Source organism: Aulonocara stuartgranti, assembly GCF_965226115.1.
Source record: "Aulonocara stuartgranti genome assembly, chromosome: 7".
NCBI classification, from domain to species: Eukaryota; Metazoa; Chordata; class Actinopteri; order Cichliformes; family Cichlidae; genus Aulonocara; species Aulonocara stuartgranti.
In genome coordinates this window covers 46513177-46539264 of record NC_138945.1, presented here as the reverse complement: position 1 = coordinate 46539264, position 26088 = coordinate 46513177, and the positions used below count along the sequence as shown (strand labels likewise).

The window sequence follows — 26088 nt, the reverse complement described above, 5'->3', positions numbered from 1 at the left end:
AACAGAAAGAGACTCAGCATCTCGTGGCAGTCATCAAAGACTTGAGGATGAGGTTAAATTGCTACCGGCCCAAGAAATTAGGCAAGAATATTTTCTCTGTCTACAGTGCTCAAGAAATTTATTAGGCCACCACCAAATATAAGGTTTATGACACAACTGCCCTAATTTAACAGTACTGTTAATTAAAAAAAAAAAAAAAAAATTATACATACATACATACATACATACATACCTGTAATTGTTAATCCACCAGTATATGCAAGCTCTTTAAATGGAATTATATTTTTCATACTAAAATATACATTTTTATCTTTAATGCTACCAAATACATTTAAAATGTACTGTTACACTGAAAGGGGTAAAACTAGAAAAGCAAAAAATTATTTTTAGAAAGATATTAAGAAATTACAAATTGGTACATTTGAGTTTTCTTGATTTTGTGACACATTAGTTAAGTCCTATTCATCCTCACCACTGTAGCCCAAGCATGAGAAATACCAGTCTACCGACCACTGGGATCATTTTCCCTATTTCAACTTTTAAAACTCAGCCAAGCCCAAAGTAAGAAAGCATTAATTCCACAAGGAGTTGCTGATGGGAAATTAAGTGTATTTTATTATGGTGTGATGCATGAATTAGCCCAAAGCTAAGTTGAGACAAAAGGCTGGCTTCTGTTTAAATTTACTGGCCTGACTCCTACATTTTATCTAAATATGTTTATGAGGATAAAAACAGAAAATAATAAAATAAGGAATTTTCATTTTTCAAAAAGCGTTACAATTATCGTACTACAGTAGTACGATAATTGTAACGTTCTTTGAAGAGTCCCATGGTGGAGGACTCCCTTGTCCTCCACCATGTTTCCAAAGTCATACCCACACACACTATACAGACATACTATAAAAAAGGCCCAACTATTTCCAATACAATCCACTGTGATGTAGTTCAAACAGGTAAAGTACTACCAGGTTTATCTTAGTACCATGTGCTTCACTGATACTTGCACACATAAAAAAATATTTACAAACTCTACATAAATGTATTCTTATACAGACCGGTTACATATCAGTCAGAGCAAATGAACATTCAATATAACAATTTGAAACAAGTTTTTCACACCTCTACGTACATCTTTTCTAGATTCAGTTTAAGTACTAATAGCTTTGGTAATCAGTAAAACACATTTCTCAATTTAGGAAAGGAAGGAATTTTTACAGATAAATGAAACTTGCCATCACAATAAAATCAGGCATAAGAAACACTTACAGAAGAAAGATTAAATCACAATGTAAGACAATTTTAACAAACACCAAACGCTTAGTATCTGAGCTTTTGATCTCTTCTAATGAAAACAAATTAGTTTCTTCATTTCAATATTTGGTTATTTAGGATCACAGATCTATTCAAAGAGAAGAAAGAGATGCTAATATGCGCACATCTCAATATTTGTTTGATACTGAAATGATCATATGAATTCCAATAAAGAGTAAGTGCACATCCAACTTTTTTCACATTGTTTATTTAGAGGTAGGGCTGCACAAACCCTAAAGGAAGGGCAAGGTTCTCACAACCCGTGGAAAAGCCCTTAATTTTTTCCTAATCACTTCAACATAAACAAAGCTTATTTTGGCAACAGACTTCTCACCTCATGGTGCAACTTAATCCTGGAACAGGTAAAAGAGACTGGGCATGAGAATGATCACACCCCAGCTTCCAGCTTCACAAATCTTTTGCACAAATGCTAAAAACTTTAATAAAAAGATAGAATTGGATTGATTCTGGACTGAAATTATAGATAAATGCACAAACATACACAAACAATGCTTTTGATACCAACTGCTGCAAATGCCATCTTAGGACTATGAGGAATAAAAAATATAAAGCTCTTTGCCATAGTGATTCACAAAACATACAACTGATCTAATTTTGAAATGTTTACGATATTTATAATGAAGCTGCTGGCTTGTGTTGATACACTTTTAAGCATGCTGTAAAGCAAGAAAAAACAAATTCACCACATACTTTGCACAAGGTCAGCACTTGCAAAAACAAGGCACATGCCCATGCCTCTGTCGGGGCACAATGACTGGTTTACAGTCTGCGTGACGTGTGAAATCTGACCTTGCCCTGCTCCCAATTTTCCTTTATTATCATGATTCCTCTAATAAGGTTTTGGATATGTGTTGATATCCCACTCATTTTTCAGAAACCGTGCTTATGAAAACAAATGAGGGCATGCCAAATCCCTGTGGCATGCTGATAACAACTTTGCTGCTTCCTGCAGGTCAAGGGTCAGACAGCAGACTGCCCCATCGTAACCAGAGGGAAAGGTTAGGAAACAGAAGGCCTCAGCTAGGGAATTGCAATGGTTAAATATATTGTAAAGTAATTTAACTCTCAGTTCCATCTAACAACCTTTAGACTAATTTCAGTGAATTTCCAGCAAATTTTAGCCAAAGTTAGCCAAAGATTATGGAGAATTATGTTATACACATCACCGGCATCTAGCATAACACAGATTTTCCAAAAACTAATCACTGGTCCAAGGGCCAAGGCACAAAATCTTCAGTCACCTCTCCTCTCTGCTGATACTTTTGAATTGCTCCATTCACACCTACCACGACAGATCTTACTGAAGTGCAAAATGTGTCAAACTATATGTGGTGAGAGCATAGCCAGAGAAATGTTCCCTTTTAATTACTGCTTTAATTAAAAAAAAAAAAAATGATGGCACAGGAGTAATTTTAAAGCCTCTTCTTCTAATCTGGTTGTCAGGCTTTATTTGTAGATATTCCGGTGTTGCTTTGAATGAGTCATCCTTTTCAGGACTGGAAACACTGACACAACAGACATGCTGAATCTAATACGAGGTGTCTAATTCAATGTGGATCATCACACACAGCAAATAAACTCTGACATCATTAATGTGGGTCTGGTTAAGTAATGACCGCAAACATCTCATAACAGATTCTAAAAATGATAACTTACAATCAGAAGACGAAATTACGCTAATTAAATATTAAATATGGAATCTAAGGTCCATGCTCCAGAATCCAGGCCCATGTTATTGTTGCCATTGTTTGTACTGACAACATATCAGCATACAGGGAAAGCAGACAAGGATTCTACACATCACATTATTTTAATACGAGTCTGTTAAAACAGGTTTAAACACACAATAATTTTTTTGTATTTTTTGTTAAACAAAAACTTGTGATTAAAAATGTTTTACCCCCCCCCCCAAAAAAAAAAAAAATCTAAAAATTTTAAACTCAAACATTGAAATGAATGCTACACATGAATTAGAGCCACATAAATTTAAAAAAACAAAACAATTATCACTGCACTCATAATTATGTCAAATATATTAAATGTGTTTCAACAGGAAAATAACAAAAGCATGTACTTTACACTTGTTTTTACTTCACTACAAACATTTTAAATATCTTCAAAAATAAATAAAAACAAAATGAATATTTAAAAAATACAATATAATTCACTCAAAAGTAAAAACTGCCCAGAGAGTAAGCTAACTTGGTGAAAGTTTGTGCTCACAAAGTGCTTCTTGTTTTTTAATGCATGTGTTTTCTGCCCAGTGTTTGCCCCCTTTTTTTTATTAATGTGGCTGCAGGTCTATTTCTTTGTTTTCCTATATGCAACTTCCCAAACAACAACAAATAAATATTGCAGACATTGTTAAAAGCCTTTATGAAAACTGCTTTGTCTTTTTTGTAGTGCATAGAAGAAAAACAAAAGATATGATTTCGTCCAATTAACCAACAAAATAAGGAGAAAATGTACCCTGAGATAGCACACTCCTCTGTGATAGAGGCAGAGTTAGGCCTAGACTGCAGTGTCACTGAACCATGTGTTGTTGACATAGGAATCTCATTTCTGTGTCAAACATGGGTCAGCGACACAAAGGCTAGCCCTAAAAACTGTGTGTGTTACAGCCAGCCACCATCTGCAGTTTTCAGGCCAGATAGAAGATAACAGGTTAGGTAAACACACCATTCAATACAGAGTGGAAGGCACTTTGACTCTGCACTTAACTATTTACAGCTCTCAAATACAAGACTTTATTTCACAGTGGGTGACCAATCAACACAGAAAGATTTAACAAAGGCATTGTCCACGTTTAGTGTTTAAATCTGCAGCAAAAAAAAGTGAAAGACTAACACCTCATGAATATGCAGATTGAGTCAAACAGCTGCCATATGATGCCAGCAGGTGGTGGAACTTCATTTGCACTTTGGTGCCTTCAGCAGGATTTAATCCAAGGCTGCACTTTAGGTGCAAGACATCTAAACACAGGAGGGGTGTTTGACAAGCAAAGAAGCTGTTTTATTGTTCAAGTAACTGCCTGCTACTCCTCATCCAAATTGAAGATGTGATGCAGAGGTGAGCCACTACTCCTCCAGCAATTAGATATCATAACAGCTAGAATTTCAGTTTTTCAGTTTTTTGTTTTGCATTTTCATCTGCTGATGCATTTTTTTGCGATTAATCAGATAGGATAGGGTAAGGGTACATAATGACATCCTCAAAGGATTTAATGAAAATGTATAAAGCTAACGGTTATTTTTCAACAAATACTCATTCGAGTATCATGTATTTTGCTTCAAAGGCAACTATTTGTGGTATGTACTGGCATAGCTGATGACAGTTTGTTATCAAAATTGCTTCCAGCGAAAATAAAGACTATCCAATCCAAAGCTGAACAACGATTGATAATGTACCTTTGGACCATTGCAACACCCTCATTCCTTTCTTTTTCAGCGATTCTGTTATAGATTTGCTGTGTGTAGGATCACTGTCCTGTTGCATGAGCCAATTCTCATCAATAACTGTCAGTAGTTATAGGTATAAAGCAGAGTTCAGAGACTAAGTGTCCATGTCTAGTGGCTCCAAAACGAGACCAAATTACCACTCCTTCACCACAGACGGTATGAGGTCTTTGATAAGCTAATATGTGTCATGTTTGGCTTTCACCAAATGTGGTATTGTACGTTAAGGGCAAATAACCCTATCTTCAGTTGCAGTGTTGTAACCAAAGATAACACTGCGACCCAAATTCAATGCCATCACATTACTGTGGTGGAATACACAAACCTCACTTTGGTTTAGGTAAAAAAAAAAAACAAAAAAAAAACACCCCTGCTAAGCTGACATGTAAAGTGAAGTAAAACTGAAAATCACCATCCTTAATGTCTCTCTAACTATAATATTAAAACATGCGTCACACTTTTTAGATTAGAGAAAAAACAAACAAACATGAAGTGCCAGATGAATGGATTCCAGTGCTAACATAGTCATGGGTCCCTAACGTGGTGACTGCAAGCTAAACATGCATCTTCCATATCAGCACAGCAACATCTATACATTTCAACATAACCTTAAAACAAAATCTGATTCACAAATAAAAACAGATCACTTCATAGAAAAAACATCTGTCCCCATTAACTATAGAGAGTCTCTTGACATAAATAAGGTGGCAGCTTGCTATGCAAACAGAGCTATTTGTGACTGTCTGAGTCCTATTTGAGATTATGCAGGCAGTTGGATGATAGAAGTTAAGTTACATCCACATCCTATTTGTGGCTTCTGTTCTACATTTAGACCATTCATTTTTGGCTGAGTCCTTAACTGGACAGATCTGTACAGTGAACAGGAAAAGGCATACATATCAAGCAGTGGTACACTGCTGGTAAAATTAAAGGACTGGGAAAGAAAACTACCTAGGGGGGAAAAAAAGGAGCAATGCAAAGTGCGCCAGAGCAAGACAGTGCCAACAACTGAGCCAATAACATTTTTCTAAGGGTGTGGTTTGCATGTAAGCTACTCTATGATTACATCCAATTTATTCTGTGTAACCATCTAATTTTTATGCTGTATAATGGAGGAGGAGAAGGAGAATTTGGGAAATCCGGTTCTTGTTTAAAAAAAAAACAAAAAAAAAAAAACATGTTGACATGTGGTGCATGCAGACTGCACAGCACAAGGCTCTTTGCATCGGTGCAGATGCATCTGGCAGAAATGTGCTGACTCCTGAGGTTGTGATATAGATAACTGAGGTCTTCCAGGAGTGCTGCGGCCAGTCAGGAATCTATTTTGAGGCAAGTTGAGCTTAAGTGTAGGCTATGCTTAGCATAGCCTTGGAATGGAAGAGCCTTCTGTCTAGAAGGAGGTCATGATGGCCAAACACTGGAAGTGTTATCTGGGCTACACTCAAATTAGTGTGATACAGGGCAGTCCGTCACCACGACAAAGTCAGTTACTAAAGATAATTTGACTTCCTGATATTGTGGTCCTGCTGCAGTGAGCATGTAAGGCCTGCTGTGGAACTTTTCCTAACAAATACATAGAGCTATGTATTTTAAGTAAAATGTGCCTTAAAATCTAATTCTATGTCTTCAAACTGCTCGTTTCTCCAACCAAAATCCTAAGATATTCAATTTACAAACTTACAATACAAAACATTTACTGACATTTGTGAAGCTAAAATACTCAAATAGTTTTTTGACACAGCATACCAAATATATCACTTCTAGTTTGGAACTTGCAGAAGGCATTTTGTCATTATTTTTTGACATTGTAGATACTAACCAAGGACTATAATCTTAGTGAAGTGCAGCACTTTTAACAGTCTGTTATCACAGCACTTTATCACACAGGATTAAGTGCTTTGTGATAACCTAAATGGCACCACTTTAAAGTCATGCAGGCTGTCAGCTCGAGTAATTTTTATACAGTAAGATCATGAAGTACAAATGATGAAGGTCACTTATGTTACATGATAATGAATTGAGTCTATCCAAAGCTTGCCTCTGTCTCTTGTTGGGATCACATACCTCTTCCCATCTAATGCTGCAGGCCAAGTAGGTGTTATTCATAGCGTAACTTGGCCAGTATTTACACATTTTGGCTACTGCTTAAAAAGACAAGAGGCATGTGCAGAGATGTAATACAGTCCTATGAAAGCCTCCATCAAGCCCTTTCTTTAATAAAAGCATTTAAATAGAATGACAATGAAAAAGTGTGCGGAATCCACACAAGGCAAAAGAAGAACTCTTTGATCTAGACAGAGCCAAAAAAGTAAACCAGGTCCTCCAGACGGATATTAATCTCCTACAGTTGTTAATCTCAGCAATAAACACTATTCTTCCCTTGTTTGTGGAATACTGTGTAAATAACAAATTGAATCACATCACTGTACCAAGAAATACTGTTTTCTATGACATGTGCCTGTTGTAAATGTTACTGACATTTTGTGTTTTGTTAAATCAAGTAATATGAAAAGGTTCTTGCTGTATTCCGTTTTCAGTTGAAAGTCAGAAATCCCGAGTTCTGAGTCGGAATCTTCCACTGGAATGCCTCCTCAACTCAGATTACCCACCAGACCCCAACTTCACATTCCAACATGGTAGCAGTGCACATAAACAATAGTAAAGCTTTAAATCTTGTAAGATGTAACACCACTATTGTGCATTTACTAATTACTAACCTATACACAGAGCACTGACCTGTGGATGTGCTGCAACTGTGTTTAAGTGAAGGGAAAAAGGTGATTGATGAATTTCTCCCTAGCAAGGTAGAAAACCTGTTTTGGGGGTATTAATACTGTTACTGCAACATGGTCACTTCAGGAGTGATGTCACTTGTATCTCCGACATCCAACTTCTGATGTAAACGGAGTGCAGCAAGAAGTGTGCATCAGGACTGCTTCATTCAGTGATACAGCTCAATATTCGGCTTGCAATGGTTATTCAGCAACAGTAAAATATTGAGGCAAACTTTCATTTTGCCACCATTCTCAGTTTCACAGTCTACTGAATAAGTTGTTTAGTAAAGTCATTTTTAACATTTTTGAAAATGAAAAAAACAACAACAACAACAAGACAAAAAAATGGCCATGAATAAATATTTCCCTCACACTTCCCTGAAGCCTGAGGCAGTGGCTTCGAATTGCTTTCTCTTTCTGAGTCAGTCTATTAATGCACAAGACAAATATACTGCCACTTTAACTTAAAGTTAAGCTACTATTATAGTTATAGCAGAGGATCAATTCTAGTTTTATATGTATCACAGTTCATACCCTTTTATGATCTTACAAATGGGAGAAATGTAGGTGATACTTTTGGTTTAAAATTTTAATAAACACATTGTCAAACTGGTTTTTAATCATCTGCAGAATAAAATACATAAATTTAATTTCAAGATGAAATTAAAGTGTTTGTACAGGCTCCCTCATAAATTTTAAAGTTCAATTTAAAGTTTTAGGTAATAGCTTTCAGAGCTCATCATGGTCAGATGGTTTCCTATTTTTTTTTACTTTTAAATCTGTACGTAATTACAGTGTCTCTGAGGTGAACTGATTAATGCTGTTCATAGAACCTCAGTCCAGGTTAGAGACGGAGGGAAATTGTGCTTTTGAGATTGTAGCTCAAAAGCTATAAAACTTCCATTGGACTTAAGATCTGTACTGATCACCCAGTCCCAGGGTTAACATTTGAAACTTAACCAGCAGTGATGGGTTAAAAAAAAAAAAAAGAAGTTACACTGGACAATTTACTAGAATGGGAGAAAAAAAGAACGCAGGTAAAGACCAACACACTCTTAAACCCACACACAAACACATCTAAACGACTGTGGGTCAACAGCTACATCCTGACAGACTCTCACAGTTCAGTGGATGTGAACAAAGCGCGAGGTCTGCAGAGGCTTTAAACTGAGGGGCTGTGTTTAGTTGGTGCTGCCATGGGCGACGAACACGAATCTAAATGTCCTGAGCGCCAACTGGTCCTCTGCCAGTAACCTACTGGCCCTGCCCTTGTTACAGTGTCCAAAAACCTGTTAAAACTTCACTCAAAAAATTCATGTCTTTGCACTTCAACTATAAACTTTTGGACAGATAAACCTTTAGCTTTTATGTAGCATACAAAAACATGAGTTGCTTTTAAACACAGAAAATAGGTATGTTAAGGTTAGCCAACTAATGCTTCAGCTAACTGTTTAACAACAGACACAAATTGATATTTTACATGTAGCTACATGCTTTTCCCCCTTTGTTGTTTTTTTTACAATTTTTCGACTGAGCCCTTTTCCCCCCCTCTCCGATGAAAGACACTAATCTCTATTTGCATTGTAAACCTCGGCTCACACAGCTTTTGTCAGCTGAGCTGAAGCCCATTCTGGTCAATAATATAAGATATCTGCTCTAATCATGCAGCTCATTTTAACAAGATTGTTCCACCACAGTTAGTCCTGTCTCTACAGCTGGCTTGTGAGCCACAACCTGAGGCTTAGCCTTACCCACTTATACCAGTTGCTGCATGCCTACACTTGATTACATTAAAGCATGGCTGTAACTTAAGTCTTAAGAGGTTTAGGGACCCATTTAATTTCATTATCGTCATTGTTATGGCCTTCAGCTGAGCATCAGAGACAACAAGTCTTTACAGGGGAAATGAGGAGGTAAATTTCAAGGTGAGATGTGGCATGGCTTTTGATTTTGCAAGCTCCTCCACTTTATGTTATTAAGTGGTTAATGCACAAGCTAAGCTCTTACAGCAGATATAAACAAAGTCAAAGATACTTCTCTCTCACTTTGATCCCCAGTGCTAAGCTGTCAGCACATTAAAAACAATGATTCTGCTACATACACTAATAACAACCACAGCAGGCAGGTTCAGCAAGTCCTCACTGCAAGCCTTTCGGCCCCTCCCATCAATGCACACCTACCATTTAAAACAGACTGTTATGACATAATGGGCTGTTCAAATAAACCAGGTACAGTACAATTAATATAATGTAGTCAGGGAGGGATACGACTGTGCAACTGTTTCACAATACACCCTCTACTGCCACCATTTTTCTGCACGAGTAAACACTGACAAGCAAATGTTCTCGGCTTTGAGTTCCTTTGTAGAAGTCTGACAGCGCAAGATGGCCTTTTTTATATAAACATAAAGTTTTGGCCTTAAACTGTTAAATTACCTTAAGAAGTCCTTTTAGTCCTTAAAACCAACCCTGTATAAAACAGAACCATGAAAACTGTTGGTCTGCAAGATGAGTTCAGCTATTTTTCCATGATGTCTACATATGAGGCGTTTTTGTTGACACACACCTAACCAAATATCCATAGGCTTGTTGGGTTTAGCAGAGAGAAAAAACAAAAACGAAACCGTCATGCCCAATTTGAAGCATCTATGCACATGCATTTGTCACTAGAAAACCCATTACAGATGAAAACTGATCTTCAGTAAAACTCTGTGGTAACAGAATTACATTTAGAGGCATCATTATGAGAAAGCTCAATTATGCTTTTCAGGGTACATTTACCAAATAACCAGTCTCACATATGGCAAACTGAAGTACAGTTTACTAAGATCAGAGCTGTAATTTTAGCTGGTGGAACCACAACACAAAACATTCACCTCTTCCTAAGTGAATGGTTGTCTACACTTTCACTGCAATTTGCATGCTCCTATAGCGACTCTCTCTGACAATGCAAATCATTTTAAAAATACACTTGCATCCAATTTGGACAGGCGTGCGTTTTACTTTCATATGAAACTGGCATATCATAATTCTGCTACCTTACACTCATGTATGAGGTGTGAATCAATATGAATTATTACATTAGACAGGTGATTTTTTGTAATCAGATACGTTGACTTCATGTGTACGCTAATAGGAGAAAGGGTTTTCTATTCTATGTAGACCCCCTCCATTTCATCTTGTGGGGTAATTTATTGTCATCATCAAAGTAGATTATGGTTCGGATAACAATTTGGCAAAAAAAAAACAGTCGCTACTTTATGATTTGTGATGGTGATAATTAACTGAAAGAGTGTAGGGTGAACAGAAGTTAACCAACTTGCAGAGAAGAATATTAAACACTCTTAAGAGGTAAAATAGTGTTCAGCGGAAAAAAGCTAATCAGATTTAAAAGAAATGCATTATTAAAATTGATTAATGATGACCATTACCTCCACTGACCTTTGACCTAACTGACGCGCACACAACTGACACCACAGTTCGTTCATTCCTAGATGCATATTTCCGGACTTTTGATTTCTTCAGGACTGTTTGGCTATTGCATCACACAGTCTCACAACGTATCACTGTATAACCATACTGTCATTATAGTGGTAGCATTATAGGAGCTGCTCCATTCCTAACCTTACATCCCTGCAAACATCAAAGGTAATCAAAACATTTCTAAAACTCTTAACAAAAACCCAAAGTGCCTGCAGCAAAACAACACTACAAATCACACCACAGAATCGAGACAAACAGCAAAACTTTACAGTAAGGCAGCGCAGGGCCGTTATATTACTTAGTGCAACCAACTGTGCAGCCCCAGAGGGACAAACAGGAAAGCCCCAGCAGAGTAGACTCCAGGTGGGGAGAGACAACTGACCGCATTACAGGCTCCACAGGGGAGAAGTGGCACTCGATCCACTTAGACTGGGACGGCAACATGCTGCTTGTTCTGGGAACTGTTTTGTAATTAACTGGGCAGGTCCAGGCAGTTGCCTGTTTTGCTTTCATCCTTCCATTAAAACCACTAAATGTCTATCTTTGCAAAGGCAAATTTTTCAGGAGTTATTTGGCAACAAATAACAGGCGGTACAAAACAGAACATCTCCAGAATCACTAGTTTCTGTTGGAAAATGTCCTACCATAAAAACTGTGTTCGAAACCAACACTTGAGACCAATTCAACCCCTGTTTTACATGGAGTAGCAACAGCATAAAATAAATTATTCCCCTCATAAATGGGATACTGGGGAATGGTATCCGGAAGCTCAGCACAAACATAATCATCACAAATAATGACGAGGCACTTGTGTGTCTTTAAGGTTGAACAAGGAACACAGGCGAGCAGCTGAATATGAGGATACCAAAAAAAAAAAAGAAAAAACAGATATGAGAAACTATACTGCCATTATGAGTCATTTTTATAATTACTATGGATACGGACAGACTGGAGGGGAGAGAAAGAGATTGGTTTCCCCATTATGTCACTGTCAGTGCCACTTCACCATCTGGGTGTGAGCGGCCTTCTTCAGCATGAATACAGCCGCCCACATCAAGTGCATGAAATTAGAGGTGAAGCAGCCTGTCCGTTTGGTGAATTGATTGGAACAGTACTGAATCGCTGAGAGCCGTGACTGAGCTGTCCACTGAATGTCTACAAACAAAGAGCAGGCTTGACAGCGTTATAGGCCCACTGCCCTTTTCCTTGGAACCTGACTGTCAGTGAAGCTCTTCTTTCATCGATCCACTGTCTCTGCAGGAGGCTTTGATGAGACGCCAGACCGTTGGACGAAGACAGGCCGACTGGCTCTCTCCCACCTTCTCCATCTGTTTCCTTTTCTATGATAGAGAGAGCCGCTGCAAAAAGATATCGTCACTCCTCCCAGCATGCACGCTACAGAGGATGGCCCGTGAATGTGTGCGCGCGTGCGCGTACCTGTGCAATGGGCGTGATGCTCTATGTTTGTGAGCCCCCAACACAAAACCTGCTCATTCAAACTGAGGTGAGAAACAATTGCGCCGCAAACATGTCCTGAAAGCCGGTAACAGCAACGTCACGACGCGGAATATTTTCCAGGTCAAAGAGTGTTTGGCGAACACAAGATGATGCTGATGACCTGCAGGTGTTTGCGAGGCCCGCTGCACTGACTGACAGGTGGCACCGGGCAATTAATGTTGCTACGCATTTGGGAGTTAATGGAAACATTTAAATAGTCTTTAGCGCCTTACCTCAATGCCACACGGACAGAGCTTTCATCCTGTCCCGTTGTCATGATTCCTTATGCAACAGCAGGTAGAAGAAAAAATAATAATAATAGTGCGGATTTATCTGCGTTGGCTACTAGCTCCGGCAAAAAAAAGGAGTGCGCACTATACTCCCGCTGGCGAGCGGATCACCTCGACTTCAGCGCCGCCATTAAAAAATAAAAAATAAAACCCACAACAACCTATCTTAACGGTGTTTAAACCATGATATCGGGGAAGAGCCGCGGTGGTGTGCCCGCGTGCTGCGTCTACGTACGCTGCATCTCTGCGCAACTTGGCCCTGATGCTCCGACTCGAACCCGTCTGCACACTGCCACTCCGGCTGCTGGTGAGCCAATGGCGCGCGCGTACGCGTTCATTGGTTCAAACACACTCGCACATGTGCGCGCGCCCCTCGGTGCCTCGCCGTTCCTCTCTCCGCTCCGTTTAGACACTGGGAGGGATCCGCAGTGCGTCAGCAAGCCACGCCCTCTCCGGGGAGTGAGGCGATAGTAAGAATCACTGTATTATTTTTCCCCCCAGTATATTGGAGGAGTACCAAAATCTGCATTTCCACATTAATAAAAAGCGCTCGTGACACAGTCCAGAATGAATCTGTAGCCCAAAATGTACATTTTCCAGACAGTTATCATCGTTTTATGATAGAAAATGTTGGGACAATATTAATTTAATTTTAAAACATTTTTTTTCTGTGCGTCTTAGAGAAATCACAGCACCATGAACCGCTTTACAGCATCAGCCATTTGGCTTTCAGGCATGAAGTCATGTCAGCAACGGTAGAGAATCTACCAGCAGCCTTCTGATAGCAGTAACCTTGGACTACCACAAGCTTCTTTTACACAAATGAAAGTTTCGATAGCTTAGCAGGTAGATAGTTGGACTTTCATGTGACTACAAAAGATGGGCAAACACGAGTCTCTATAAGAAATCCTAAATGACATCAGTACATATTTCGAATTCAATTTAATACCATATCAAAACGTTTGTTTTAAGCAATTTTACAATATCATTTAAATTACCAAATAAATAAATGGCAATATTCTATTGTTTATTATTTAATATACTCTGTAATCATCCCATTAAAAAAAAAAGCAATCATTTAGTTTACAGATAACAAATATATGAATCCATGTTCCCAGTAGCAATAAATATAAAAAAGTCACTAAAATTGCACTGGCAGATAATCTATTTTTTAAGCTCACATATAAAATAAAGGGTTTTTTGTTGTTTTTTTCTTTTGTTTTTCTTTTGCTCCCTGCTAACGTTCATCGCGACTATTTATTCTCTTTAGTTGTTTTTTACTGCCATCTTGTGGATTGGATAATCACAGTGCCACACGAAGGAACTGTAGGGGCCAACACTGCATTTATGTTTCTTTGAAAGAGTGGAACACATCTGGTCACAATGGAAATCAAATCCTACGACTGCACAGAAATAACTGACCTGATGTGTAATTTGCACCCCTTCTCTAATATAAACATAACCTGACGTCTACAGAGCCAAAACTGTGACTCAGCAAACCTTAAGACCAGGTCAGGATTCGATATCCCGTGGCTGCATTGTTAGATTTTGGATCATATGCAAGTCTTTTTTTTCATACATTTTTATTTTTTCTACAGTGTCAGATTGTTTACAAAAACTCATCCTAATGAATTTAATGCCACCTTCCCACCCCACAAACACCTGTAAAAGTATTATATAGTTACTCTATTACATATTTTATATTTATATATTTACAAGTTCTTTAATTGAAATAAACTTCCCATCTTATCTACAACATGTTCTAGTTTTTATCCCTTTCTCATGCCATAACGAAAAATTGTCTTTACCCGACCAAAATCTGGATTGTTCCAAATGTTTTAGTTTACCTGGGATAAGTGAAGACTTTTAACACAACCAATTAAATACAAAACATCCTGAATGTTCATCACCTGGTTTGCCACAAAACAGAAATGACCCAGTGACTACTGATTTTTTCCATCAACTCAACATTTACCAGCAGTTTCAAGATCAGGGTCTCCTTGTGACCAAAAACACCAAAACACCATCCCAACTTTGCATTAAGTATTTCACCTAAAAATGGGCTAGAAATCAACCACTGTTATTATGTTAAAAATCATATGTGATTCTCCTTTGCCAACATTAAAGTGGCCTGAGATTTAAAGCAGGAGTGCACACACACTTTAAGACTGTGGGTGCCGGTTTAGTTCACTGGGATGAGCAGGGGACCATATGACATAATGCAACGTGTACACTAATGTCAAATGGACTCTGAACAGTTCAAAGATCACTCACAACAGTAATAAAAACTATAAACTATATAAAACCGTACAAGAAACACATAAAAAGACCAAAGCTGCCTTTCCCCACTCTCCCAAATTACACAGAGCACATTCATGTGGACATGGACAGTCAGAAGGATCTTTTATATTATTAGCTTTAACTATGTAGGTCCTCTAGAGTAGGTAGGGGGCATCCCATGGTTTTCTGGGCCACCCTCGGGAGCGCCTTGTTTTGTGCCACTGTACAAGAGGAAAACCACACACAGAAGTAATATATTAAAATACTCTGTGGAGCAGCAGTAGGACACCAACAGCCTCTGGGAGATGTTCTTCCTCAGGATCTTTGGGAAAGTCTCTGTTATTCTTTGTTTCAGTGTTGTGAGCACTTCAACAATTTTTCATGCCGTCTTAGACTCTTAGAAATGATGTCATGTTACCATCTTCAATTACATTTGAGCAACACTCAAATGACCTTTTCACACAAAAACTGACTGACTTCACAGATCAGGCTCTTTTGACAAGTTTATTTATCAAATATGACATTGGTGAAAAGAAAACAAAACACACATATATTGTAACTCTGCAAACAGTTAACTTTTCATATACAAAATGCTGATCCATTTATCCATAAAATTCATTTATGGCCTTTTAACCTGAAATGCTTTCCCCTCGAAGCTGTCAAGACAATCAGCTCTGTTCACCTGAGGAAAAACTCTGTCTCATATAAAGGTGGTAGTGTCATGAGTCTATTCTTTTCCCCCAGCACAAGAGGGAAATCCATTCATTTCAAACAAAAGCAGAATGGACCTTTAACTACAGATCACGTAGTTTTAGGTATCAAGCACTTTCATGTTTCCATGTGGAGGTTTTGTACAATTTCCAAATACATCTTAGCCTGTGCTTGATGTACAAATGAAAATAAAAATAAGGCCGCATGAAAAATATTTAATGAAAAATCAATATTTGTAAATGCCAGCAGTGCCAATAAAGCAAACTGGTACTTATCAAAGTATCCCAGTGTAAAAAGGACATTCTGTACAAAAGCCCTCTGTGGGACGTTGTTCTTGGTCACCATTATCTCAGCTGCAACAACAAAGATATGAAATTGAACATTTTGAACATCAAAAAGGCATTTTTCTTTGTACAGTAACATAACATCAAAGTTTGTAGCACTTTAATACCTCGATGCATTACTTACAGTTATATAGGCTATGGCACTGTCTGACTCCACGGCTCCATAGTTTGCTTGGCTGAATTCCAAATCATGCTAAAAAAACAACAACTTGCTATAGCAATCTGGCACGTAGGAAACATTTTATTTATCACTTAATTTTATTATTTATTGAAAAAATAAAAGACTTTAAAGTGCAAACTCACCCACTTTCTAGTTGACAACAGAAACACGTGATTAGTATTTTTGACACCAGCTTTGATTGGAGGACTAACCCCATGTTAATGATTTCGAAAAGATGTGCAAACGTCCAAGTATGGCAGAAATCAGTGAAAGCAGTTTCACAGATCTTCAAATTCTCAAATCCTTATCATTTCACCACAATCAGATTTCTGCCCGTATCTCGTTTTTGTAGTTTATAAAAGATGGATGGTCAGACGGAAATCACGCAACTTAATGGAATTAAATATGTGAGGGTAAACGATGAGTCAGCAACCAACTGTGTGGTTAAAACAACAACAACAAAAGGCTTGTTTCTAAAAGGTTTCTCAACAAGAAAATGGAAATATTTCACTCATTTTCATTGTGGTCTGATCAGTTTGTAAAACAAGGATTTTCTGATCCCAGCAACACTGTCACAGATTAACTGTGCCCACAGCAATACTGCGTAGACACCAGTCAGTATTCCCTTTTTATTAGTGCATAAATGACGATGAGAAATAAGGAGGATATTCAAAAGTAAGAAATGCAAAGCAACACGATTTCCAGGTGAGATAAAGGCAGAACTAAAAAGAAATTTGAAAAAGTTGCTTAAATGAAAGAAAGCACCAGTTAAAGTCAACCCCAGGGGAGCTCTAGCCTGCGTTTGGTCCCATTCGATCACACCCACCAGAGGGAACCGTGAATACCTTTTCCTCCCCGCAAGAGCAGCCATCCCAGGAAAACCAAAGGACAGAGTGGAAAGCGAAATCATCCCAGTCTACTCTACATCTGAGGCGTCGTTGTCAGAGGGGAGGTAGTTGCTGCCTTTTACCCGGATGTATTGGACATGACGATTGCTGTTGGGTGAAGGCTCTCCACAGGAGCAGAGCTGACCTGCGAACAGGTTCTCAATCTCTTCCAGCTGTAGGCCCTTTGTCTCTGGGAGGCAGCCCAGTACAAAGATGAGACCCAGCATGGCCAGGCCCGTGTACAAGAAGAACGCACCTGGAATACAGGGATTTTGGAAATTAGGCTCAAAACTATGAAGTTCTTGGCTGTAAATTAAACTTGATAAAGTTGTGTGAATTGTTTATTTAAATATTTAAATAGGAAAAAACACCTAATAAACAAATTCAATTCCTCTAAATAACCTTAAAATAACCTTAAAAAGCTATGCACACTGCTCAGAAAACTTAAACACAGCATCAAGTTAAGCTTGCAGGATATTGATGTGGTCAGTTAAGTAGCAGAGGGGGTTATTCATCAGTTTCAGCTTCTTTGGGGTTAATAAAATTAACATCAGGTGCACTAGAGGGGCAACAATGAGACTACCCCCAAAACAGGAATGGTTTTACAAGTCGAGACCACTGACATTTTCCCTCCTCATCTTTTCTGACTGTTTTTTCACTTGTTTTGCATTTGGCCAGGGTCAGCATCACTACTGGCAGCATGAGATCATATCTGGACCCTATAGAGGTTGCAAGAGGTAGTCTAGCTCCTCTAGGATGGCAAATCAATACGTGCTAATGCGGAAGGTTTGCTGTGTCTCACAGCAGTCTCGAGAGCACAGAGGAGATTCCAGGAGTCAGGCAGTTACTCTAAAAGAGCTGGACAAGGCTGAGAAGGTCCTTCAGTAGGACCCATCAGCAGGACCACTATTTGTTCCTGGCGGGATGGAAACTGCCAGAGCTACAAAATGACCACCAGCCAATCACTGGTGTAAATGTCTGACCAAACAACCAGAAACAGACCTTATGAGGGTGGCCTGAAGGCCCAATGTCCTCTAGTGGGCGCTGTGCTCACTGTCTGGTACCATGGAGTCTAAGGCTACTTTCACACTGCAGGCGAAATAGCTGGAATGAAGATCGGGAAAATGGACCAGGCTGCCGCATCATTTTTTTCACTTTTTCAGGAGGTGTCTTTGAATAATTTTCATTTCCATCAAACAACTCGGGATGCTTACGTTCCAAACACATTACCCAGTCCATATCATTTTTTCCTTGGAGGTCTGATCCTTTAACTTTTTTTAAAGAAGTATTTAACCCAATTAACCACAACTCAACCAGCAATAAAAATGTCTGTCCCTTTCTTTTTTTTTGCCAAGTTTTATACTTTTAGCGTTTCCAGTTACTTAATACCCTAAAACACTTTAGCTGCTATCTTAATGCAGTCTTACCATAATAAGTAAGAAACTCTGCAACATGGAGAAACGTCAGAGACACCAAGACATTGAAGATCCAGTTCACTCCAGCTGAACAGGCGTTGCCAGTACTGCGCGCCCAAAGTGGGTAGATCTCAGAGTTCACTGTCCAAGGCATGGGGCCCATACCTGTAACGTGTATTGTATGCATTATTTTATCACATTAGACATGTGTCAACGACATATTAGCTGTTGGTTAGCCTTCACGATTAGGATAACACTGATAACATTCAAAGAGGTTGAGTATGAAGAAGCATTTTCCTACATCTTGAAAATTTGTTCTATTTCCATAGCTCGTTTCTTAGTGTCACATTACAACGCATTAAAAAGTGATGATTTTGTTTTCGAATTTGCAAATGTTTGAATAGACATGATTTGGTATAAAAGATGGACCCAGACTGTTTGAAAAGTGATGCTAAGGTGGAAGCGCCTTTTATAACGAAGGAATTTATAAGGCAACTTTTAAATGAGATCATGTGTTTTCAGAAAAGTCATTTTCAGATGGGGCGACTCATCGGTAGATGGTTTATTATTCGAACGACAGGCTGTTCATCACAAGTTTTCAGCCAATAAGACAGCAATGCAACAGTCAGGCCTAGTGCTCACTCCTCAGCTTTATAATGCCACTTCACTGACTGTCACACAGTAGCCATATCCATCATTTATACTGTCCAAGTTACCTCACAGTCAAACTAAATTAGGGGAATAGACTCAGCACGTTTAGGTTCAGCTGCAATAAGATGGGGATGGCTATGAACTGAGAAATAATAATTTAAACAACAAAATAAAAACAAATACAAAAAAAAAACAAGAAGAAATTAATTTTAAACCTGGAGCAAAGAACGCAAGGTAGAGGATGAGGCCAAAAAGAACAATCCAGGAGTAAGACGAAGGACAGTAGTTGTACGCCCAAATTGGATTGTCGCTTGCTTCTGTTCCACTGGAACACCTGGATTAAAAACAAAAATAATAATAATAAAAAACAGAAACCATATTGTACTTCATAAAGCCACCCTACTGTTTTACATTTAGATTTTATTTAATTAAACATAATGTTATCAAATGTTTTACTTACTTTATTTTCATTGCATTTAGATTTTTACTTATTTTGCTTCTTTGATTTACTAAATTTTGGGATTGAATACTTGTTTCATTTTCCTTTTATTGAGCTAATCATCTCAACTTTGGGGGTAAATAACACAGATTAGCTTAAAAGTATTTGAAAAACAATCTATTACAGTGCAGGTCATAGACAGCATTGTAATATTTCAAGCACTACTTTTAGTAGTATTTTAAAACTGGACCTTCAAATAATGTTCACAGACACATGAACTGAAGGTCAGGAAGAGACGTGCTCTCACACTCTCAGATACGCAACTCAAGCTTAAAACACACAACACATCAGCACACCTATGACGTAACACTGGATCCTGTTAATGTGACACAGACAGGAAGCTATAAAACTCCACCCTTCTGTTCCTTCTAACAATTGTCTTACAACAAAGAGGATCATTCAAGTTAATAATGGAGAGTTTTATCTGCATCTGTTCTGTGTTTTGTTAACATTATATATGTAAAAGATGTCTGTTGATGGCATTGCAAGACATCCCTGTGGTTTTTTTGGTTTTTTACCTTGAAAATGATTGCATTAGTGAATAAGTTGAGATGATATTATGCAGGTTTTCCATGAGTTTGTTAGCACTATTATTTCACTACTTCTTTATGCACTTTTGATATCATCCATATTTCCATCCATCCACTTAGCAGTCATATCCAAGAAAGAAATCACTGGAACATCTTTTCGGACCTTTACATTTTTTGTGAGCTAATGCATACACCTTCCCTTTATACAAAAACAAAAGACCCCAAATATCTGACCTTCCCCAGGCTGCATGATCCGTGGATGACTGATTGACAGGAACACAGGAAGAGTCGTACACGTTGGTGCCATTTTCAAGGAAACAAAATCCACAATCTGGATCCAGCATGCAGCCTTCACAAGACCTGCAGGACAGAGATGAATGCAAAAGCTTTCACAAAAGACAGCACCAAATCTACTGAGCGGCAGAGATCAGGCCTTTAAAGATTAAGCAAATACAGCTATTGTTGGAGGTAGGAGGAAGAGTGAGGGGTTAAAAATCACCAGAGATGCATACACGCACTCCAAGAATGAAAGTTAGCGAAATCATTGTCACAACAGTGAAGAAATACCAAGATAAGCATCACCACTGAGCCACAAAATACATAATACAACCAAATGTTGAACGACAACATAGTGTAAACTGACAGGAAGTCGAACTGCCTGCATGCTATGTTGCAATACAAAAACAAATAAAAATTAGTGCAGTGTGATTTTTTTTTCTTCTTACCCATATGTCCTGCAGGTTGAGTTTTGGGGGTCTAATGGGTGGAGGGTTATAGGAGGAGAGTTCTGGGCAGATAGCAAGAACCCAACTGCCAACAGAGCCAGACTCAGACCAGTTCCTGCATCGGAAACATGAGACAAACACACTGAGAAAGACGGCAGGGGTGTCTGCAGAAACAAGCAGTTCATTTTCATATACCTGAATAATATCATTGACCAAATATAATACTATTACCATAAAAACACATTAGTTTTACTTTAGAAGTCAGTCTGGTTGCAAAAGTCCCAGAGATGTTTACATGAAAATGACCCCAGTCCTGCCCACTGTAAACACTTTTGGCCTTAGCTACAGTAAGAACACATTTCTATATTTTTATTTTTGATTTGTGACAAATTGTGTTAAATTAACTTAACACAAACACCCCCCCCCCAAACTTAAAAAAAAATGCATCTATCAATCAAGTAATCTCTATAATTACAAACCTAAAAGACTGCCCAGGGTCAGCTTCCTGCGACCCACTTTCTCAACAAGCCAGACTCCCAACAAGGTGAACACAAAGTTGGTAGCTGAAGTTGCTGCGGCCAACCATATTGCCTGTTTATCATCACGCACCCCAGCCATCTGCACAATGGTTGCACTGTAGTACCTAGGATACAGCACAGGACAGATTTACAGAAAACACACTTGCTCTGATGTAGCGCTTGAGGTTTTACAGCAATGGTTAGCATTGTCATGCGGTCTGAAACTGAACAAAACAAAAAGTCGGCCTACATGACGGTGTTTATCCCAGACAACTGCTGAAACATCTGGAGCCCACAACCAACGATGAGAGCCCTACGAGTCGGCGAGTGCCTGAGGATACGGAAAATAACAGGCCCACCTAAAAATAACCAGGAAAAAAAAAAGAAAACACACAGTGTGATTAAGCACGCGCACATAACACCTGCTATGTTTCCCTTTTCCTAGACATCGTTTACCTCCATTTAAATCTTTCTCTTCTTCCTCAATGCTGGCTCTGATGGTGTCATACTCCTCATCAATGTTCTGGCCTCCTCTGATCTGGCTGAGAACCTGATGAGCCTCTAGGCTTCGGCCTTTTTGGAGGAGCCAACGGGGGCTCTCGGGCAGAAAAATAAAGCCGAAGAACTGCAGCACAGAAGGAAGGCAGGAAAGGCCCAACATGTACCTAAAGCATGGAGAAGATGCAGCTTCTTGGAATCTGAAAACTCTGGTGCCCTTATTGGCATTCACGGCAAAGATCCAAATAATGGTAAAAAAGGGATAAATCAAATTTAACCAAACTAAACTAAAGCCCTTAGCACAGGTGAGAGAGCATCAAAGCTGCGTACCTCCAGCCGTCTTGTCTCACGTAGCTGAAAGCCCCATCAATCACACTGGCAATGAACTGGCCACCAGTGATAAAAAGGGAATTGATAGTGACCAGCTGACCTCGCAGGTGAGGAGGGGAAACTTCTGCGATGTACACAGGAACAGTCATGGAAGCAATGCCTAAAGGCAAGGAGAGGAACAGTTTCATGCTAATGCACAACAGATGCATTCCCACAGACAATTCATATTACATCCTAACTCTGCCGTATAATTCAGAGCTCTGTGTTTGAATAAGGCAAATATTGAATAATGAGAGTCAAACAAAGGGTTCCTTATAAGGAGCAAAATCATAATGGTGACTTTACCTTGATACAAGCTGTAGTGTTAAATAAAAATAACTTACCTATGCCCAAACCAACTGTAATTCTGCCAACAAGGAGGACCACCTTGTCTGGGGCAAGACTCAAGATGATGCCACCGACAGTGAAGATAAAGCTGGCCACAAGGATACAGATCCTGCGGCCCAGCCACCCGTTCAGGTAGCCTCCACTCAGGGCAGAGAGCGCCGCAGCTCCCACAGTACTGGAAACCAGCAGCTCCTGCCACAGAGCATTCAGGTTCATCTCCTTCTTGAGGAGAATCATGGCTCCAGAAACCACTCCAGTGTCATACCCAAAGAGGAATCCCCCCAAGGCAGAGAAAAACGCCAACAAATAGACAAAAAGCGGCTTGGGGGCATCCCGGTCTGGGAGATTCTCATCCACATGCCTAGATGGAGGTCCTATGAGACTCCGCTCTCCATCGTCCCCGGCTTTCTGTCTCCTGCTGGCCATGAGGTTGCTCATGTGCTCCAAGCTGTACTCATCATAGCTGCTGGACATAAGAGAAACCAGAGGTTAAGCTAACCAGGGGTTGCAGGTCACCACTTTATTAAATCAGCCAGGTGAGATACTTCTGTGAGGAAGTGGCGGTGACGTGTACATGGATGCAGTCATGTCCCATTAAAGCAGATTACAAATCATAATCATTTTTTGTTGTTGTCGTTTTCCCCTCAACAAAATAATAGCAATATTTTCAGTGCAAGACGTTCAGCTAACCTCTAAGTTAAATTCCAAACCTTGGGTGTGTTTTTAGGTGTCCAGCTCGAAAAAGCAACAGGAAAGAAAGCACCACGTCGTGATTTTAGCAGCTATACTAGCTAACTTTGATGACGACATGTCGTGACTAATTCCTGTGGTTAACCGAGCGCCAGATTCTGCTGTGTCGCATATTTCGGAGTCGCGTCGTGGGAAAGCTGCTTAAACAGTGTAGGTTGATGACTTTAAGCTGACTTTAGATGTTTTGTTCACCACTGACAGCGCTACTGCTTTGCTCTGCGTGCAGCCATGTTTGTGCGTGAGGTCACGTGCCCACCCGGCTACAAAAACAATGTTGTTTCTTTTTTTTCAAACAGAGAGTTTACGATCTTCCTACAGCACCGTGCCAAACTCCATCCAAAATGTCATTTTTAACGAATTTGTGCTCAGCGGAGACTTTTGTGCACGTAAAACCAGAGTTGACAGCACATGTATTGTCTACTCGAAAATTCGGCAGAGATGTGAGTGAACAATTTTCATTCAGATCACTTTTCCCCATCTATTTTTCATTACTTTCATGAGTATTTCCGAATGTAACTTCTACTTCATTTATTCTTATAATGCTAAAAGTACGGAATGGTAAGTGACCCTTATGCCCCTCGTCCCCATAAGTCATCTGTTTGCAATAAAGTCAAATAAGTCGCATTACTGGACTTTAGCCTAGGTCACCTTAACTATCTGTGAAAAAAAAAACCATACCTCTAAAAAAGCTGCTTTCCTCCAGCGCACAGTGCTGCTGTGGATGTGTTCTTCAACAAACAGGAAGTCTGTTATGTGGATCATATGATATTATCCCTGAAAAAAAAAAAGTAAACACGCCCATTTGAACTGTAAAATGTAACCCAACTGGTTCTTTTTATGGTAGTCGTGATTAATGAGCCAACACAGCAGGAATTTGCACTGGCCACAAAACATGGCAAAGATTTCAACTGTGAGCACTTTTTTATGCGCTATCAGTAAGTTTGGGCAGATTTAGATGGATACGTTTCGCGAAGGTAAATATTAACTGTTGCTTAGCTACTTTCGTTTTTGTTTTCTTATGTATTTTTACCCCCCAAAATATGATTAACATTCTTTTTTTAATCAAACAGACACTTGACAGATAAAGACACGTTTTCCACTGGGCTTTCCTACATATAAATTGTGCAAAGTTGGGTGATTGTGGCTCAAGAGTTGGGCGTTCGCCTTGTAATCGGAAGGTTGCCGGTTCGAGCCCCGGCTCGGACAGTCTCGGTCATTGTGTCCTTGGGCAAGACACTTCACCTGTTTCCTACTGGTGGTGGTCAGAGGGCCCGGTGGCGCCAGTGTGCCCGGTGTCCTTAGGGACTAGTAAAGCGCTATACAAATACAGGCCAAAAAGCAAAACCCATCTAAACCGTGGTCTAATGTATACTTTAAAACGCATAAAACATTCTTGTGTCCTAAAATAAAATTTCATGACTACAATCTTTAAACAACAAGTAAACCGGAGGTTTTTTTTTTCTTTATTTATTTAAGTAGTCTTCAGGAATAGTTCTGAATGATTAAAAAAAAAAAAAACGGCTGAAAAGTGAAGATATTTAGGCATATCACTGGTGGTTGGGGGGTTGTACCCAATGCTGAATACAGGAAAAATAAGATATGACCACTATGTCAAGCTGATATTCTGTGCTCACCGACTGTCATCCAATCCTCAAATCAGATGGTGCTCTCCTTGCCAGGGAACAGCTGGACCTGAACCACAGCTTCTAGGGACACTGGAAGTACCTACACTATAACATACTTTGTACTTATGCTATACAACTTAAACAACATAGTTTTATCAATGATTTCTTGTTTTAAGCCTCACACTCATTTACTTTCCTCTCTGTGGGAGAAAAGGGTCCACCCAATATCTCAAAAAAAGTGCAAAGGTAGACAGCATAGTATGGTAAACAATATATATTTTATTCTATATGTCAATGGAAAATTGTATTTAGTAGTCAGTATAATCTTTTAGTGATATAAGTTTGCTTATGGTAGGATGCTGTTTGTAGTTATTTGGTAGTGACAGGATGTGTGATTTTTAGCAGGCTTGGTTCACCCCCACATCCTGGGAGCATGGGAGAGGTCGTACCTTGTTTTATTGTTTTAACGTAGCTATGTCTGTTTTAGTCTAAGTGCCTTAACTGCTGGACTTCCTCACCGTGCCATCTAGGGTGGGGGAGACTACCCTCTTTATGACCAAGGATGTACCTTTTGTGCTTTCATGTTTTATGACCCTTTGATCAGCAGGACACACACACACACACACACACACACACACTGAAGTATAAATAAAGACCGGGGCAGTTTCTTAGTGCGAGTCTCAGTCTGGAGGCTGCCCTTGCTAGCAAGAAGTTCTGTGTGTTTCTCTTCTCTGAGTCTTTACTGAAGAAGTGTTTTAGAATATTTTCCCTAACACTATATATCTATATATTTTTCATAGCTGCTTTTATTATTATATTATCATGATCAGAAACTAATCCCACAATATCATTTGCATTGGTAAGTTAAACTGCATAAAGAAATTATTATTTACAATGCTGCAGTCTGTTCCATGCAGCTACATTTTCAATAGAATTCACTGGAGAGCA

The 26088-nt window shown here is 39.1% G+C and overlaps 2 protein-coding genes across 10 annotated transcripts in view; both read right to left on the bottom strand.

Moving 5' to 3' along the window:
- kif21a (kinesin family member 21A) overlaps positions 1-13228 on the bottom strand; it is a 60322-nt gene extending 47094 nt beyond the window's left edge. For all 4 annotated transcript variants that reach the window (XM_082542466.1, XM_082542467.1, XM_082542469.1 and 1 more), the window contains exon 1: positions 12774-13228. In XM_082542466.1, the coding sequence (XP_082398592.1) occupies positions 12774-12817 (44 nt within the window). In that variant the 5' untranslated portion in view covers positions 12818-13228. The remainder of the gene's footprint in view (positions 1-12773) is intronic.
- A 2372-nt stretch (positions 13229-15600) lies between these two features.
- Positions 15601-24297, bottom strand: LOC309712164 (proton myo-inositol cotransporter-like). 6 transcript variants are annotated; one of them, XM_082542792.1, is made up of 13 exons: positions 24194-24297; positions 22762-23228; positions 22379-22538; positions 22007-22215; positions 21801-21909; positions 21512-21675; positions 21033-21147; positions 20542-20667; positions 19494-19612; positions 18640-18792; positions 17296-17468; positions 16290-16358; positions 15601-16174 (listed from the first exon to the last, which is right to left on the bottom strand). In XM_082542792.1, the coding sequence occupies exons 2-13, from the start codon at positions 23201-23203 to the stop codon at positions 16166-16168; spliced, it is 1848 nt and encodes a 615-aa protein (XP_082398918.1). In that variant the 5' UTR covers positions 23204-23228; positions 24194-24297; the 3' UTR covers positions 15601-16165. The 6 variants fall into 6 exon arrangements, with proteins under 6 accessions (XP_082398918.1, XP_082398913.1, XP_082398914.1 ...); XM_082542787.1 differs by having other exon boundaries at positions 15601-16358; XM_082542788.1 differs by having other exon boundaries at positions 15601-16358; positions 22762-23231; positions 24194-24296.
- Between the last annotated feature and the right edge of the window lie 1791 nt (positions 24298-26088).